This window comes from Stegostoma tigrinum, chromosome 3, assembly GCF_030684315.1.
Source record: "Stegostoma tigrinum isolate sSteTig4 chromosome 3, sSteTig4.hap1, whole genome shotgun sequence".
Classification (NCBI taxonomy): Eukaryota; Metazoa; Chordata; class Chondrichthyes; order Orectolobiformes; family Stegostomatidae; genus Stegostoma; species Stegostoma tigrinum.
Window position 1 is genome coordinate 83,843,241 of NC_081356.1, and position 19,979 is coordinate 83,863,219.

The 19,979-nt window shown below is 40.4% G+C and overlaps 2 protein-coding genes across 18 annotated transcripts in view; both read right to left on the reverse strand.

The window, feature by feature from the left end:
• Positions 1–12,850, reverse strand: part of macir (macrophage immunometabolism regulator) — a 46,910-nt gene extending 34,060 nt beyond the window's left edge. The window contains exon 1 of the mRNA XM_048527844.2: positions 12,743–12,850. Coding sequence (XP_048383801.1) covers positions 12,743–12,777 — 35 coding nt within the window. The 5' untranslated portion in view covers positions 12,778–12,850. The remainder of the gene's footprint in view (positions 1–12,742) is intronic.
• Positions 1–19,979, reverse strand: part of ppip5k2 (diphosphoinositol pentakisphosphate kinase 2) — a 249,152-nt gene that overhangs the window by 30,828 nt on the left and 198,345 nt on the right. For 13 of the 17 annotated variants that reach the window (XM_048527822.2, XM_059644712.1, XM_059644722.1 and 10 more), the window contains 2 exons: positions 17,361–17,471; positions 10,799–12,879 (listed from right to left, as the gene is read on the reverse strand). In XM_048527822.2, coding sequence (XP_048383779.1) covers positions 12,761–12,879; positions 17,361–17,471 — 230 coding nt within the window. In that variant the 3' untranslated portion in view covers positions 10,799–12,760. Of the gene's footprint in view, positions 1–10,798; positions 12,880–12,955; positions 15,251–17,360; positions 17,472–19,979 lie in introns of those variants that run through there. The other 4 variants (XM_059644709.1, XM_059644715.1, XM_059644713.1 and 1 more) reach the window with 4 other exon arrangements.

Sequence of the window (19,979 nt, forward strand, 5' to 3'; positions counted from 1 at the left end):
GGTAGGAGTAACCGGAAGGCAAAGTACTGGGCTAATGGTAAGATTCTTAGTAGTGTAGATGAGCAGAGAGATCTCGGTGTCCATGTACACAGACCCTTGAAAGTTGCCACCCAGGTTGACAGGGTTGTTAAGAAGGCTTACAGTGTTTTAGCTCTTATTAATAGAGGGATCGAGTCCCGGAACCAAGAGTTATGCTGCAGCTGTACAAAACTCTGGTGCGGCCGCACTTGGAGTATTGCATACAGTTCTGGTCACCCGCATTTTAAGAAGGATGTGGAAGCTTTGGAAAGGGTGCAGAGGAGATTTACTAGGATGTTGCCTAGTATGGAGGGAAGGCCTTATGAGGAAAGGCTGAGGGACTTGAGGCTGTTTTCATTAGAAAGAAGGTTGAGAGGTGACTTAATTGAAACACATAAAATAATCAGAGGGTTAGATAGGGTGGATAGGGAGAGCCTTTTTCCTAGGATGGTGACGGCGAGCACGAGGGGGCATAGCTTTAAATTGAGGGGTGAAAGATATAGGACAGATGTCAGAGGTAGTTTCTTTACTCAGAGTAGTAAGGGAATGGAACGCTTTGCCTGCAACGGTAGTAGATTCGCCAACTTTAGGTACGTTTTAAGTCGTCATTGGATAAGCATATGGACGTATATGGAATAGTGTAGGTTAGATGGGCCCTAACCACCACAAATATGGATGGAATCTTGTTTACAACCAAAAAATACTGGTCTAGCTAGCACCACCCACATCCTGTGAACGAATTAGAGAAACAGAGGTGATGGCATTAGTGGACTCCTTTGAGTCAAAAACCTGAGCAATTCTGACAAACCTGCCTTCTGTTCCTGTGTCTATTTGTGAAATCATTAACAGCTGACAATAAAGAGCCTTTGCTGCTTTGGGCTGAGCAGGTCTCTGGTTCTTCGAGGACCAGCAGCCTGGGAAGTTTCTTCATTGGCCAGCTGCAGAGATGCTCACCTGAAAGTGCTCTCAATTTTTAACGAACTAAAGAACCCATTGAAGTATCCATATCTGAGCTGGTGAAGGATGGAGGAGACCTCATCAATGTCTCTTCTTTCTCAGAGGTGATGTCCTCAAGGGCTGGTCTGTTCAGACTGGCCACAGTATGAATATCACTGGTACCTATAGGAGGCAAATGGTTGCAACATAGGGATAGTTATTTGGGCATGTTGTGCACTCCAGCTGTGACTGCCTCCCTCCCTCAGCAGCAGTGTGTTCCGTCTACAAGATGTACTGCAGAAATTTATCAAGGATTCTAAGACAATGCATACCACATAGAAGGTCAAGGACAGCTGATACATGGGAAGACTGCTACATGCAAGTTCCCCTCCAAGTCAGTTGAAGGAATGAACATCATTGCAAGTTAGAATATTTGCAAGTGAGATTAGAGAGACAATATTGTCAATGATTACTTGTTTATCAGTTCACCTGCAAAAAAATGAAGTGATTCAGTTTGTTAACATGTGGGTATTAGAAACCCCTTCTGTGTTCAGCCACCATGCTAGCTCCCTACAGAAGGGATAAGTAGAATTGGGAACACTGAAGTGACATTACATGAATTTACAATGGTTGCCTTTACTGTACTAGATCGTGTATTGGGGAATGATTGGGCCAGGTGCTTGAAGTTTCAGTGATAATGGGAACTGCAGATGCTGGAGAATCCAAGATAATAAAGTGTGAAGCTGGATGAACACAGCAGGCCAAGCAGCATCTCAGGAGCACAAAAGCTGACGTTTCGGGCCTAGACCTCTCTCTGATGAAGGGTCTAGGCCTGAAATGTCAGCTTTTGTGCTCCTGACATGCTGCTTGGCCTGCTGTGTTCATCCAGCTTCACACTTTGTTATTGTTGATTGAAGTTACAGTTGGGGAGCATTTTGGAAACAGTCATCATAATTCCACAAGTTTTAAGGTAGTTATGGATAAGGAGAGAACTGGTCCTCATGTGAAAGTGCTAAATTGGGAGAGGGCTAATTACCACAGCATTAACCAGAAACTGGGGAAATTAGATTGGGGGCAGCTGTTTGAGGGAAAATCCGCATCTGGCATGTAGGAATATTTTAAAGGCCACTTGATTAGAGTTGAGGACTGGCATGTTCTTGCAAGCATGAAAGATAAGGATAGCAAGATTTGGGAACCCTAGATGATAAGTGATTTTCAAAGTTTAGTCAAAAAATGAAAGCAAGTATATGTAAGGTTTGGGAAATTGAAATCAGACAATGCCCTTTAAGAAAGCAAAGGAAGCAGGAAAGAAACAAAGAATTAGGAGGGCTAAAAGGGGCCATGAAATATCCTTGCCACTATTAAGGAGCATCCCAAGGCATTTTAAACATATATTAGAAAGGAGAGGGGAGCTGGGGAAGGGTATGTACACTCGAGGACAAAAGAGGGACTTTATGTGTGGAGACAGAGGAAGTGGGTGAAATCCTTTGAGTACTTCGCATCTAAGTATTCTCCTGGGAGGAAGACATGGATAATGGTTAGCTCAAGGAGGGGTATATTGATACTCTAGAGTATGTCAATATTAAGGAGGAGATGTTGGGTGTATTGAGAAACAGAAATTCCTAGAACATGATTGGATCAATCCCAGGATATTGAGGGAGGTAAGGAAGGAGATTACTGTGGTCTTGACAGATTTTTGTATCCTCTTTAACCAGAGGCAAAGTCCCAGAGGACTGGAGAATAGCCAGTGTCGTTCCAATGTTTAAGAAGGGCAACAGGGATCATTCAAAAAAAATTATAGGCTGGTGAGCCTTATAGCAGTGGCAGGGAAATTAAAGGACTTAGTTGTATTTGGAAAAGAATGGCCTTGTTACGGATAGTCAGCATGGCTTTGTGCAGAGGAAGTCTTGTCTCACTAATTTGAATTTTTTAAGTAAGTGACAAGAATGATTCATGACGGTAAGGCAGTAGATATTATCTACATGGACTCTATTAAAGCATTTGACAAGGTTCCTCATGGTAAGCAGCCCAGAAGAATAATCAGATCCACAGTTAGTGTAGTATGTTGGATACAAAGTTTGTTTGGTCAAAAAAGTCAGAGGATGGTTGTGGAAGGTTTTATTTTGACTGGAGGTCTGTGACCAGTGGTGTTTTGCAAAGATCAGTGGTAGGATCTTTGGATGAAAATGTAGAACTAGCAAGTTTACAGGAGATTGGTGAGGTTGTGGATAGTGAGGAAGCTTGTCGAGGGATACAGCAATTACAGATCAGTTGGAAAGTTGGGTGGAAAAATGGCAAATAGAGTTGAATCGTGAGTGCGAAGCAAGTGTGAAGTGATGCATTTTGGGAGGTCAAATGCAACTGGAAAGTATGCAGTAAATAGCAGGACCTTTAGGAGCATTGATATACAGAGGGATCTTGGGGTGCAAGTCCATAGCTCCCTGAAAGTGGCCACACAAGTGGATAAGGTGGGAAAGGTGTACAGCATGCTTGCTTTCATTGGTAAGGATATTGTGTAAAAGTCATGTTGCAGCTGTATAAACCACATTTTGGAGTATTGTATGCAGTTCTTGTTGCCACAGTGTAGGAAAGATGTGGAAGCTTTGGAGAGAGTGCAAATGAGATTTACCAGGAGTCTGTGAGGAGAGACTGGACAAACTTGGATTGTTTTTGCTAGAGTGTCAGGGAGACTGAGGGGCGACCTGAAAGAAGTTTACAAAATTGACAGGCATGGATAGGGTGGGTAGTCAGAGATTATTTATGACAAATACTAGGGCGTATTTTTGGTACACATGGGTTGAAGGTGACTGGAAATCACTGCCAGAGGAAGTGGTAGAAGCATAAATGATAGCAACATTTAAGAGGCATTTAAGCAGACGTGAATAGGCAGGGAAATGAGGGATGCAGACCACATGGAGGAGATGGGATTTAGAATGGCATCATGGTTGGTGGAGATATGGTGGGCCAAAAGGCCAATGCTGTATTGTTATATATATATATATATATATATATATATATATAACCTCCAATTTGATCAAGCACATCTCAGTCTTGTCGCTGACTATAATAATCATGTGTTTGGCAATTGGACCAAACACAAGTTAAGGTGTGTGGTGGAGGAATATCAGATTCGCACAGCCCCTGGGGTCTGAGTGATCCAAATGGAGAAAGAGGAGCAGCGCTTCTTAGGAGATTTGTTTGGCAGGGTCAAATGAGTCCTGAATTTGCCATGCTTCATGTACAAATCATTAAGCCAGCTAGGTGCCAACGAGCACCCAGGACTATATTCACAGTCAGAGTAACTGACTAGGCCATTATGGCAGAGATGATGGGAACTGCAGATACTGGAGAATCCCAGATAACAAAGTGTGGAACTGGATGAACACAGCAGGCCAAGTGGCATCTTAGGAGCACTAAAGCGGGTGTTTCGGGCCTTGACCCTTCATCAGGTTCTAGGTCCGAAATGTCAGCTTTTGTGCACCTAAGGTGCTGTTTGGCCTGCTATGTTCATCCAGCTCTACACTTTGTTATCTAGGCCGTTATGGCATTACAATCCAGGGAGAGGCCATAATAGAAGAACAAAAACTATTGTCTTATGCCATCATCATATCAACTAATGTAATCTAAGGGAAGGGCACGAGACATATACGCTTGGGACCTTACAGATAACAAAAGATTAGATGTTGAGGACACAGGTTTTGGCACAGTACTCTGGCATATACATTGGACTCTGAAAAGAGAAAAGACTATTCATTTACAGGTGGAAAGACAGGAGCCTGTGGTTGCACACCATGGATGAGCAGGTGGAGAGGGAAGTGGAGAAAATGATTAGATTCCTGATGGTTGTGCTGACAGACCATGCCAATGGAATTTATTAAAGAGGAGAAAAGTTTGAATCCCTGAGTGAGAAAGTCTGGGTTTGTGATTAGGTGGAGTCCCGGGTTTGAACGACACCCTTTGATGACAACACAAAAATTGAAATGCTGTGATTCTGTACTACCTCACCTGCTCTTTAATGCCCTGAAATTCATCCATAACAATACTGCCATAATGTCATTAGTCAGTCCTCTTGAAAAAGCCTTTGAGGTGATTCAAACTTCCCCTAAGCAAAAATACCAGAAGTGGGACGAGGCCGTTTTGCCCCTTGAGCCGACTCTACTATCTCACTGCTGTTATCCTGTTTCTCCCCATCCTATTTGATGCCTTTAAAGTCTAGAAATGTATCTATCTTTTTTTGAATATATTCAGTGATTTAGTCTCCTCAGCCTTCGTGGTAAAGAATTACACAGGTTCACAGCCTGTTAAGTGCCTAGATTTTTAACGTTGTCTCAGTTCTAAATGGCTCAACCTGTATCCTGAGACCATGGAAACATCCTACCTGCATCTCAACAGAGCAAGAACTTTTGATGCTAGAGTCAGAGATTACATAGTTTGGAACTGGAGGAACAAGCAGACCAGGCAGCATCAGAGGAGCAGAAAAGTTGATGTTTTGGTTGGCACCCTTCTTCAGAAATGGGGACGGGTAAGGGAGCTCAGAAATAAATTAAGAGAATGGATGGGGCTGGGCAAGGTAGGTGGGAGGGTGATAGGTGAGTGTATGTAGGGAGTGGTGAGGATTGGTCATTGAGGTGGGAGGCAAGATGGACTGGTTGTGTCAGGTCAAGGAGGCAGGGATAAGAGAGGGTTGGTCATGGGATGAGGCAGGGTGGGGAGATTTTCAAACTAGTAAAATCCACATTTAGGCCATTGGGCTGTAGGCTTTATGCAGCTGAGGCCAGGCGCCAACTCTGTCACCTCCTCCCACTGCCCCCTCAATTATGACCCCACCCCTGACCCCCAAACCATCACCTAAGGTGACCTCCCACCACTGCCTCCAACCCCGTCGTTCCCCACCCCTGCACCGCCTGCTTCCGTCTCTTCCCAAAATCTACAGTCCTAACTGCACCAGCCAGCCCATTGTCTCTGCCTGCTCTTGCCCCTCTAACTTATCTCCGCTTATCTTGATTCTGTTTCTTCCCCACTGGTCTAGGAACTCCCCACCTATGGCCAGGACACTGCCTCTAGGACTTCGGTTCCCTAGCCCCCAGTGCCTCATCTTCACTACGGACGTCCAGTCCCTCTACACTTGTATTCCCCACACAGATGGCCTAAAAGCCCTCTGCTCCTTCCTAAACTGCAGGTCCAACGAGTCCCCCTCCACCAACACCTTAATTCACTTAAATGAACTCATCCTTACCCTTAACAACTTCTCCTGCAACTCCTCCCACTTGCTACAGATGAAGCGGGCCCAAGCTATGTCTGCCTCTTCGCACAATATGTGTAACAGTCGCTCTTCTGCATCTACACTGGCACTATCCCCCACCTCTTCCTCCGCTACATCAGTGACTGTATCGGTGCTGCCTCGTGCTCCCACGAGGAGCTTGAACAGTTCATCAGCTCTACTGACTCTTTTCACCCCAATCTCAGATTCATCTAGACCATCTCCGATACCTCCCTCTTTTTCCGGGACCTCTCCATCTTAATCTCCGATGACCACCTCATAACCGACATCTGTTTCAAGCCCACAGACTCCCACAACTACCTAGACCACACCACCTCTCACCTGTCCTCCTGCAAGAATGTGATCCCCTACTCCCAATTCCTCTGCCTCCGCCGCATCTGCTCCCAAGATAGAGCATTACACTCGCACACATTCCAGATGTCCTCCAATTTCAAGGACCATAACTATCCCCTCTGGTGATTGAAAATGCCCTCAAACACAGCTCCTGCATTTCCCCCACCTCTGCCATCACAACCTCTCACCCCAACAAAAACAAAAATAAAGACAGAATCCACCTTGTCCTCACATATCACCCCACCAACCTCCGCATCCAACAAGTCATTCTCTGCCACTTCCGCCAATGTACAATCCGTCCCCACAATCAAACATACATTTCCCTCCCCACCCCACCTGCCTTTTGTAGGGACTGTGCTCTTTGCCACTCCCCACTAGATCCACCACATTTGGCACCTTTTACTGCAACAGCAGGAAGTGCTACACCTGCCCCTACACCTCCCTCCTCACCTCCATTCAAGGCAAAAAACAAACCTTTGACATCAGTCATGGGTTCTCCTGCACATTCGTCAACTTGGTCATCCAATGCTCCCAATGTGGCCGCCTCTACATTGGTGAGACCAAGCAAGGGTCGGAGACCATTTTGTGCATGATAAACAACACCTTCCAGTTGTGAACTATTTTAACTCCCCCTCCCATTCCTTGGGTGATGTCTATTCTGGGCCTCCTCCAGTGTCACAATGACGTCACCCATAAACTGGAGGAGCAGCACCTCATATTCTGCCTCAGGAGCTTACAGTCTGACGGCCTAAAGGTGGATATTACCAGTTTCAATATCTCCCCACCCCTGTCCAACCCTCACTTTCATCCCCTCCTCCATGACCAGACACAACCTGTTCCATCTTCTCTCCCACCTAACTGACAAATCCCCAGCACTCCCTACCTGCACTCATCTATCACCACCCCACCTGCCTTTCCCAGCCCCATCTCCTCTCTATTTCTGATCTCACTTCCCCCTCCCCACTTCTGAAAAAGGGTCCTGACCCAAAACATCAGCTTTCCTGTTCCTCTGATGCTGCCTGACCTGCTGTCTTCCTCCAGCCCCATACTTTGTTATCTCTACCTGCATCTAGTCCATCCAGCCCTGTTAGAATTTAATGTTTCAGTCAGATCTCCTCTCATCCTTCCAAACTGTAGTGAATGCAGGCCTAGTTGAACAAATTTCTCCTCAAAGGACAGTCCTGTCATCCCAGGTATCAGTGAAGTGGACCTCCATTGCACTCCCTCAATAGTAAGAATATCCTTTCTTGCGTAGAGAGACCAGAATTGCACGCAATACTCCCAAGTATTGTATCACCAAGGCCCTGAATAATGTAGTAAGACAGCCCTAGTTCTCAACTCAAATCCTTTTGCAACACAGGCAAATGTACCCATGTACAAGGTCACTCAGATCTCTGTATATCACACTTCCTAATATATCACCATTTAAGTAACACTTTTTTTTTAAACACCTAAATGTATGACTTTTATCCAAGTTGTACTGGATGTGCCAATGCCTTTCCAACTTGTTTAAATCACATTGAAGCCTCCTTTTAATACACAATCCCACCCAGTTTTGTGTCATCAGCAAACTCTGTATTGTAGCATTTGGTACCCTCATCCAGGTCATTTATGTATATCATAACTAACTGGGACCCAAGCATTGATCCCTGCAGTATCCCACTAGTCACTGATTACCACTTGGAAAATGATCCATATACTCTTTTTCCAATCTGTCAACCAAACCTCAATCCACGCTGATGTATTGCCCCCTAACTTATTTGCTTTAGCTTTCTGACTAGCCTCTTATGAAGGACCTTATCAAAGTCTTTCTGAAAATCCCAAAATGCCACATCCAACGGGTTCTCCTTAAATCTGTTTTACTAGTTACATCCTCGTGGCCATTTCAAATCAAACACAGGTGATTAGGAACAAAAACAGAAATTGCTGGAAAAACTCAGCAGGTTCACTGGACCTGAATGTTGTTAGACCTGCTGAGTTTTTCCAGCAATTTCTGTTTTTGTTTCTGATTTCCAGCATCTGCAGTTTCTTGGTCTTCTTTGATAGGTGATTAGGTCGTTGGTAAGAACAATAAACTGGAAGATCTGAAACCCCCTTAGTAATATTATCCTTATTCCCAATGATTCCAATCTTATTTAGATTCCTTTCGTGCTACACTAAGCTGAATTCTACCGTAATTTTAAGAGCAGTTTGCATTCTTCAAATCAGTACCTTAAATAAGGTATACTGAAGTCTGGATCTGAACCAGGCTTTTCTAAGATATTTAAAACAGTGACATCTAACCTGACAACTTAGACAATGGAATTGACTCTTATAGTGCAGAACAGTCACGGTGCAATTCTCAGTGTTGGTACAAAGGTGCTTGTTGATTGTTGACTGCTACAGGTGCTGTTGTCAAAGTCTTCCACAATGTTTCAGCCATTTGAGAATACACTGAATGAATCAAAGCAAAGCAACCAATAGTTGGATTGAAATAGGTTGCCTACTTCTAGACAACGGTTCTCCAGCAGTATAGCTGATGTTATTGGATCCACAAATTTTTCTAAGTTCAATGAACTTTGTCATTTCTTGATGTTACATAGATTTAATTGAATTGGCCAAAGGTTACAAATTGTTGTATCGTGCGAGCCTCAGATCTACCTCTCCAGCACTTAAGGCTGGAAATGGTTATACATACTCCAACATTACCTTTTGCACTCTGCATAGTCAAGAGTGTACATGCTCACTTGGCATCCCTCTCCTAGCAAGAGTTACTTAATTGTCTACTGCCATTCATGAATGATTGTAACAAAATTGTGGAGAGTTGACCAGTTTATTGTAGAATTGTTCGCCTCTGTTGAGAACATGCTGCTTTCACTGTTTAGCATGAGATCTCGAGTTATAGCTTCACCAGTTTAGTACTTCATTTTCAGATATACCTGCTACTTTTCACAGCATATTGTCACTCCTTATGACAGGACTAGTCATCAGATGAGTACATATTGATTTTCAGGACACTTTCTTTGTGCAGCATGTTCTACAGTCAACTAGAGCATTATATACACACAATACCATTAAATTTTGCGTTCAGGTTGAAGGACAGAAGAGTGAGTCAATGTTGGGAATATAAATAAAGACAATTACAAAGATATGATGACAGAGCAGGACACAGTAAACCAGGAAACTTTGACAGGAAATTCCATTGTTTTGGAAAAAATGAAAAGAGATCACACAATTTGCTGATAGTGATTTAACTACGCTGGTACATAAATCATGAAGAATGTTTCATATATGATAGTGATTAGGCAGGCAACATGATTACTGCAGTTTATTACAAGGTGAATGTAATTATAAATATAGGGAAGATTTACGGTGGTTTTCCAGGACGTTGGTGAGATCACATCTCGAGTACTGCGTACAGTTTTGTTGTCTTGAATTGAAAAAGACAACTGTCTTAGACATAGTTCAGAGAAGATTGGATTGATTTATCTCTGGAATGAAGAGATTTTTAAAATTCATTCATCGGAGGTCAGCAATGTCTGTGGTACCAGCATTTGTTGCCCATTCTCAATTACCTTCGAAATGAATGATTTGATAGGTGATTGCTGAGGGCACTTAAGAATCAACTACATTGCTCTGGGTCTGGAGTCATATATAGGCTAGACCAGGGAAAGCAAGCAGATTTCCTTCCATAAAGGTGATTAATGAATTAGATAGCTATTTAATATTTTCAACAATGGTTACACAGTTGCCATTAGACTAGCTTTCTAACTTCAGATTTAATTGAATTTGTACCTATGATATAAACAGCTTGGGTCTACATCCACTGGAGCTTAGAAAATTTAGGGGTGACCTCACTGAAATGTCTAACATCCTGAGAGGACTTGATCAGGTGGATATGGGAGTATAATTCCTCTTATTCTTAAAATGTTTGCTAATTCCTCACCCCAAACCCCAATAAGAGGCTTCTGCTTTAAGACTGAGATTAGAAAAAGAAATATTCTCAGAGGGGAGGCTGGGTGATTGAATTTATTAAAGCTGAGTTAGATTTTTGATAGACAAGGCAGCTGAGTGTTATTGGGGGCAGACATAATGGAGTGGAGATCATAACCAGATCAACTATGATCTCATCAAATAGAACAGACTGAAGGGACTGAATAGGCAACTCCTAGTCTACACTTCTATGAAATTTACAAATACCCTTTTAACAGTAAAATAATGTTCTATTTAAACACAGTTGTACTTCAAAGATGAGTTCAGAACAGGCTACTTTATTCGGCAACTTGGTACATGTCTGACGCAATGACCAATTTACAAGAACAAAAGATACGGGGCTCAAAACATTTCAAATTATTACCCTTTGAAACTGTAGTTAGAACTTTAAAGATGGAGAAAAACATACTTGGGTAAGAGCTCAAATATTTGCATGTTTTAAATGGATATAAATGAACGTTACATTGATCAATGTTCCACAAAATGCATATAAGCATATAAAGCCACAGATATTCCATAAGATTTTCTTTGCTTTTTCACTTCAAATTTGACAAGGGTACAGCGCTTCATTAGATTTGCTGCTCCAGATTGGGTATGGTTCCAGCTGAGTCCGTCATTCCTAAGCGTCTCTGATACTTTTCTCCTAGTTAATTTGATACCTCCATTATTTTTTCTCTCCCAGATGGTAATATCTTACACTCATCTTTGAAAATAAGAGTTGTATTTAAATAGTACTTTTCACAACCACAGGAGTCCTGGGAAAATTTCTACTCCTCTCCAGTTCCAACAAAGCATGACTTCCTGCACAGTGCAATTTCATGTGAACACAACAGAACACAAAATCAATCTTTGGGGAAAGTTTTGAGTTCTTCAACACACAGTACATAAAGATTAAGGTATTGAGCAATATATACACATGCATAAACCCCTTTACAAAACATATCTGTAATCCATTTCATATAAAAACAAATAGACTAGATTGACATTTTGTAAATAATGTAAATCTTCAAGACAGTTTGCAGCTAAGTCTGTGACATGACAAATTCTAAAACTCTTATTAAAACTGTAAAGCATTATATTTGCACATTAAGCAATGTTCAACTAAGGGACAGAAAAAAAGGCTGTATTCACATTCTTCACAGTAAAAATACTTTGTGTCAGTTTAATTGTCCTTTACAAAAGTGTTCATCAAGTACCATAGCTCAAAACTGCTGTTATTAAACTCTCTCTTCGAAAAGAGCAAAAGTAAATTTAATCAAAATTGCACATATATATGTTCAGAGACAAAAATCTTATTAGTTGATTTCAGGTTGAAAACACAGTAACATCATGAATTGGAGTCTGAATGTACACATGCATATGAAACCTTGGTTGTGACAAGCATAATCGAAGACTGAAGCAAACAATATTGTTTAAAAAGGCTATAAAAGGAATCTATGAACTATATTTAATGTACCCTTAGAATTATGCAAACCACTAACTTTCTTGTACGAATTGCAATAGTCCATTTACTTCTGTTCAATTTTAACTCGGGCACAAAATTTCTCAGAGGTGAAATGTGAAAACATTGTGAATGGAAAACGAACTTAACTATAAATAGATGGAACAAAGAATAAGAATTGAGTTTTCACGGCATTTTGCATGAATTTTCTTACATTTTACGATTGAGTTGAGATATTGTAGGGAATAAAACTACTGATTAAGGGAGCAAAGAATTTGTAACATACATTTTGCCACGATGGGATTTTAGTAAAAATATGCAACTATGAAATATGTAATGCCACATTTTGGTTAAACAATCACATTGCAATAGAGCTGAGCATAAAAAAATCCAAATTGAGACTACATATTTTAGCTTTTATAAGTGGAATTTCACTAGACAAGAAAATTTCCATTGCATTTTTAGCTCTTTTGAAAATGCTACATTGTTTTATTTTATTCACCAAAGTGTAGTTGTGCATTAAGCTCAGTCATGTGCGCTAAACTTCACTGGTTCAAAAAATGACAAACGTGTGATAAATCTTCCATCAATTCTTAACATTAGTTTTTCATATGACTTGTCTTGGCACAAACAAATGATTAAGGGCAGTATTTGTTTTCTGATTTACTTAGGTATTTGGACACCAAGGTTACACTTTTTTTAAAAGGCTCATATTATATGTTCATTTACTTCCATGTAGTACAAGTTGTGAACCAGCTTACATTAAGACAATTTTCCATTCAACAGCTTTGATCATCTTTTGCTTTTATGGAGTTGTCACTTAGGCCGATTAAGTGCGCGTGTTCTGTTGGTGATGGTGGCCCTGCGATAGACACATTACTGGAAGATTCACTACTGGCTGCATGGCAAAAAAGGCAAGGAAATTCACCTTTAAGCGAATTCACGTTTAAGTTAATTCACCTAAAAGGCAACATTATTTTTTTATTGCAAGAATAAATGGCATGCACTTAAAGCAGCAAGAATGGATGTCTGACAAATCTATATTAATTGAAAGAAGTAAATCTGTGTGCAAAGTGGCATACTAAGCAAGTAGATCTTGCTGACAAGGCAAATGAATGAGGATAACTTTTTGAAAAATGTGTTCATTACACAAATCTTTTACAGCCAATTTACATTTTTACTCAAACAGTAAAATTTACTAAATAACTTTCTATAAGGAAGGCTAAAAATAAACAGAAAAATCAAATGCAACAAAAAGAAGAAAGCATCATATATTAAAATGAAGTTAACGTATCTGAAACCTTCAGGAGTAAAATGGTGAAAAGACATTCGTACTGAGAGTAGATTTGAGCACATCCTAGGAAGGATATATTGATGTTGAAGGGAGTATGGTCTAAGTTTACAAGAATGATATTTGGACTTAAGGGTTAAGTTATGAGGAGAGATTATCCAAATTAGGCCTGTTTTCTCTAGAATTTAGAAAGAGAAGGGATGACCTGACTGAAGTCTTTAAAATCGTAACAGGAAAAGATAGGGTAGATAAACTGTTTCTGTTCCTTGAAGATTCTAGAACTAGGGGGCATAGTCGAAAAATTAGGGCCAGACTGTTCGAGAGAGATGTCAGGAAGCACTTCTACACACAAAGGTTGGTAAAGGTTCTCTTCCACAAACGGCAAATCTTTTACAGCCAATTTACATTTGTACTCAAACAGTAACATTTACTAAATAACTTTCTATAAGGAAGGCTAAAAATAAACAGACAAATCAAATGCAACAAAAAGAAAACATCACGTTAAAATGAAGTTAATGCATCTGAAACCTTCAGGAGTAAAATGGTGCAAAAGATTTGATGCTAGATCAGTTATTAATTTTATATCTGAGGTAACATTTTCTTAAGCAAAGGTGTTAAAGGATGTGGGGAAAAGGCAGATATAGACCGAAGATCAGCCCTGGCCTCACTGAATTGGTGGAACAAGCTCAAGAAGTCTACTCATGTTCCTGTGTTGGCTTAGTAGCTTCACAGCTACAGTATTTACTGATAAACAAACCAGAATGAAAAGCTAATAGCTCTTAAGATAGCAATGCTTGACTTTATTAGACAGTGGGTTTCTGCAGGTCTTTGCTCAATTGCAAGTAGAGTTCAGAGTAAACTCAAAGGGAGGTTTCAAGCAAATTTCAATTGAAACTGATGGAATTTGGATAAATAGTTGCAAAAAAAAAGCAGATTTACAAAAAACATTTCTATCTTCAGATGGATTTTTAATTTAGGCAGATAACCATTTCACCCCAAACAAGTTAAAGCAGCAAGTACCATGTGCAATAGGGGACAGCGGAAGTTGTATTTTTGAGAATAAAATGAATTATCAATGTATTAATGTACATGAGAAGAACTGAAACTTCTTACATGTCGATATAAATTAACTTGTAAATTTGAAGTAGCAGTTTATACTTGTGCTTTATGCAAGCTGCATTTGGACATAAATAATATCCCAATGATGTTGGGGAAGAAAGGATCTAGTGAGAGAGAGGGACTGAAGGAAATCAGTAGGGAAAATGATGTTGGGGAAATTGATTGGATTAAAGACTGATAAATCCCCCGCACCTGATAATCAACATTCCAGAGTACTTAAGGAAGTGGCTAGAGAGAACGAAGACATTGTGAAATCTTGAAAGATGACCACCAGACTTTGGAACAATTGTGATGGATTGGAGGGAAGCTGGTGTAACCTCTCAATTTAAAAACAGAGGTAAAGAAATTTTATAGACCAGTCAGCCTGACATCAATATGGGGAAATGCTACAGTTCAGTGTAGAAGATTTAATATTAAAGCAGTTGGAGAATATTGACAGATTGGACAGATTGAGCATAGATTTATGAAAAGGAAGTCATGCTTAAAAAATCTATTGGAATTTTGAGAGGATGTGGCTAGTAGAGTTGATAATAGGAAACCAGTGGTTGTAGTTTACTCAGAATTACAGAAAGCTTGTGACAAGGTTTCATATAAGTCATTGGCATGTAAAATTAATGCATATGGGATTGGAGGTAGTGAGCACACATGGACAGAGAATTGACGGCAGCTAAGAATAAACAGTAGAAATAAACAGGTATTTGAAAGTTGCAACACAGGTTAACAGGATGGCTAAGAAGGATTTCAGCATGCTTGCCTTCATTGGTCAGACAACTTCATGTAGGAGTTGGAACAGGTTACGGTTGTACAGGACATTGGTGAGGTCACTTTTGGAGTAGTGTGTCCAGTTCTGGTTGTCCTGCTGTAGGAAGGATATTATTAAATTGGAAAGGGTTCAGAAAAGATTGACAATAATGTTGCCGTATTGAAAGGTTTGAATTATAAGACAAGGCTGGTTAGAACTGTTTCCAAAAGAGTGTAGGAGATGAGGGGTAACCTTATAGAGTTTACAAAATCATGAGTGCAGATAAGGTGAATAGCAAGGGTCTTTTCCCTCGGGTGGGTGAGTTCAAAACTAGATGGCATATTTTTAAGGTGAGTGGAGAAAGATTTAAGGAGGTGAGGGTCAACGTTTTCCACACAGAGTGGTTCGTATGAGGAATGAATTGCCTGAGGAAGTGGTAGATGCTGGTACAGTTACAACACTTAAAAGACAGTTGGACAAGCACATGAATAAGGCAGGCTTAGAGGGATATGGGCCATACACAGGCAAATAGGACTGGTTTAGTTTGGGAAACTTCGCTGGCATGAACAATTTGGACCAAAGGGTCAGTTTCCATGCTGTTTAACTCTGTGACTCTATGATAGAACACAATGTGGAATGGGTCAGGAATCTAAATTCAGTACAGCAGATAAGGGGACAGCTATGAAAAGAAGGGCAGTCAATGTAAGACTGAGGATGTTGTACTTAAATGCACGCAGTATAGGAGACAAGGTAAATGAGCTTGTAGAAGAGATTGAAATTGGTAGGTATGATGTTGTGGACATCACAGATGTGGTTGCAAGGATATCAGGGCTGGGAATTAAACATCCAATGATACATGTCCTATTGAAGGAGGGGGGTGTCAGGGTTGCCATGCTTAAAAGAAATTAATTTAAATCATTCGCAAGTGTTAAAGATCAGAAGGTATAGAATCCGTGTGGCAGAGTAAAGAAACCACAAAGGGAAAAAGACGCTGATAGGAATTATGTACAAACCTCCTAACAGCAGTCAGGAAATGGGTAGAAAATAAAGTGTGAGATACAAAGGCTTGTAAAAAAGGCATGATTGCACTAATCATGGAGGACTTCAATATATAAGTGGACTAGGAAACTCAAGAGATTGGATCTCAAGAAAAGGAATTTGTACAATGTCCACGAGACATTTTTTTTGGAGCAGCTTGTGGTGGAGCCCACTAGATTGGATTAGATTCTATTGTCATGTGTTTCAGAGTACAGGAGTTCAGTGAGAACTGTACCAAATTGCACTGTCTGGCACCTTAGAATGCAATTGTTAGAATTAAAAACAAGAGCATAAATTAATTTAACAGAAACAAAAGGAAAAGAAGATTTCCAGATCACTGTTGCCACCACCTAAATCTTTTCTGAACCTTTTCATGTTTAACAGCACCTTCTCTATAGCAGAAACCAGAATTCAGCAAAGTATTTTAGAAGTGGCTTCACTGATGTCCTGTACAGCCATAACACGACGTCCCAACTCTTATAATCAGTGCACTGAAGGCAAGCATGGCACATGCCTTCTTCACCACCCTGTCTACTTGCAACTCTACTTTCAAGGAACAATGCACCTGCACCTTTGTATCTTTGCATCAGAAGTAGTTGAGGACTCTCAGTCTGTACTCAGAGTTTAGAAGGATGGGGCAGGGGTTGTGGTGAAGCTCACTGAAACTTATAGAATATGGAGATGGCTGGAGAGTGTAGTCATGAAGATGTTTCTATTTGTAGGAGAGACTAGGGCTTGGGGGAACAGCCTCAGATTGAAGGCACAACCTTGAGAACTGAAATGAGGAGGAATTTCTTTAGTCCGGAAGTGGTGAATCTGTGGAACTCATTCACACAGAATTTGTGACGGCCATGTCAGTGAATGTATTTAAGGCAGAGGTAGATTGGTTCTTGACTAGTAAGAGGATCAAGGGTTATGAGGAGAAGGCAGGAGAATGGGGTTGAGAATAATATCAGCCATAATTGAATGGCAGAGCAAAATCAATAGGCCGAATGGCCTAATTCTGCTCCAATACCTTATCATCTTATGGTCAATGGTAACATAATACAAGAAAAAACAAAACCAATTTGGTTCATTCACCACGGAAATAACCACAAAAAATTACAATGTTAAAAATTTAAAGTATACATAATCATATTTAAGCTCTAATAAAGCAATGATTGTATTGGCAAGATTATAGTTTACTTACAGAATACAGATCTGTTACTGTCGTGATCTGATGACTGAGGTGTTGGAAGTATCCTTCTGGGCGTATATGTATTTAAAATTCTTCTACCCAGAGAAAAAAGACTACCAGAAGCTAGAATGGAAACCAGATAATATGACAACATTATTACATATTGCACATGGATTCCTTATTCTCAAAGCTTCTAGAATGGATTAGCACAACATTTCACCAACATTTTAAATACGTCCATCTTTAAAATTTGTTTCTTGCTATGAGTGTGTCATTGGCAGGCCTGGCACTTGTTTCCCTTCTTGTATTTCTCATGAGACGCTGTCTACAGACCACAATGGCTCTGTTGATAGGTACATCTATGGTGTCACTTCAAAGACTTTTCCAGGTGAGTTGTAAGATATTACAGTATTGTTCCAAATTAAGACAGCATATCACTTGGATGGGAACTTGGCAGCTGCTTTGGTCCTTCTCGGTTGTATGGTTCATGGGTTTGAAGGTGCCGAAGTAGTTTGGCAAATTATTGAAGTTCATGATATAGATGGTATACACTGCTATCACTTTAAGCAAGTAGTGGAGGGAGTACATGCTTAAAGTGGTGGAAAGCGATGCAAGTTAAGCAGGTTTCTTTGCCATAATGGGGTTCAGTATTGTTGAAGCTGCCCTTGTGCAGACAGGCAGAGTATTTCAACATACTCCTGGCCTTTGGAGTGTTAGACATGTTAGGAGATTAGTTATTTGCTGCAGAATTCCCACCATCTGACCTGCTTTTGCAGCCACAGTATTTATGCAGCTATTCCAGTTAAGATTCTGACCAATGGTGACTGCCTGGGATGTTGGTAGTGGGAAATTGGACGATTATGTCACTGACATCAAAAGCAGATGGTTAGGTTCCATCTTACTGGAGATGGTCACTGCTTGGTGCTTGTTTATCACAAACATTTCTTGCCATGTATCAGTCCAAGCTCAAGGGTTCTCTAGCTGCACATAGATATGGACAGATTCTGTATCTGAGAAGTTGTAAATGCTACTGTACTCATGATCACCCCCAAATCTGATCTTATGATGGAGGCAAGCAGCTAAACACGATTGGACACAGCAAACTACATGACATGTACACTCCTGCATCAGTGCCCAAGAATGGAAATGATTGAGCTCCACAACTACAACCATATTGCTTTTTTACAAGATATGACTGACCGACAGAGGGACTTCCAGTTTGCTCGCCCTCCTTGATTCCACATTTGGCTTAATGTCAAAAGCAGTAAATATCACTTCATGTTCGGAATTCAAATTTGTTACCTATGTTTGGAGCAAGATTTGAATAAGACCTGGAAGTAAATGGGCCTGGCAGAAGTCAAACCAAGCACTACTGATTAAGTGCTGCTTGATAGTGAGGACATGTTCTATCCATTTGCTAATGACTGACGTTGGACTAATGAAGCAGGAATTGGCCATGTTGGATGTGTGCTTCCCCATATTTCTTCATATTCTTTCCTTTTAAGAGAACAATCCAACATTGTCTTGAATACCTTGACTGAATTTGCTTCAACTGTGCAATCCAGCAGTATGTTCCAGATCTTAAGTACCCACTGCATGAAAATGCTTTTCCTCATGACCCCCATGCTTCTTTTTAAATCTTGCTCTTGACCATTCCACAGATCGGAAAGTTTTTTTTATTGTGTCTACTTTGTCCAGACCTCTCCTGATTTTAAATATGTCTTTCAACTTGCCTCACAACCTTCTTCTGAAGGAAAAAAACTGCAGTCCCCTTTATTCCACCAGCTATAACTTGGCCCACAAGTCTCTTTCTCTGAACAAAAACAAACTGTGGATTTTGGAAATCAGAAACAGAAAGAGAAATTGCTGGAAAAACTCAGATTTGGCAGTATCTGTGGAGAGAAAGCAAACTTCTCTTCTTGGGTCCAGTGACCCTTCTTCAGGCCTAAAACATTAACTCTGCTTTCTCTCCACACTTGCTGCCAGACTACCTAAGTTTTTCCAGCAATTTCCATTTTTGTCTCTTTTTCTGGAATTATATAAAAAGTCTTCCAGAAGTAAATATGAACCATATTAACAGCATTATCATCAGCTCTCTGTCACAATAAAAAAAAATCCAGCAAGTCAAACATGATTTAATCCAAAATCTATTCCCAACAGGCTACTAATTTAGTTTAAAGTTATCGCTTCTGGAAAAATTTCCACAAAGATTAAAGTGATAGGCCTGAAGTAGATGAGCTTATCTTTACACCCTTCTCTGAACAAGGGTGTAACATTTGGAATCCTCCAGTCCTCTGGCATCAGTTGAGTCTAATGGAAATTGGAAAGTTACGGCTAGTCCTCTGCAATTTCCTTGTCATTTCCTTCAACATTCTTGAATGCTTATCTTGCATTGCTACTGCCTTGTCAACTTTTAAGTTCAAACAGCTAATGGAACACCACAGCCTAATCCATTTTAAACACTCCACGTGTAGTGAATTACCTTCAATTCCACCAAGACTTACTCAGCAGACTACCATAGAATCATATAAAAAACCCCTACACTAAATCAATATGAGTCCCACTTTCCAGCTCTTGGCCCATAGCTTTGAATGTTTTGACATTTCAAGGACTCATCCAAGTACTTTTAAA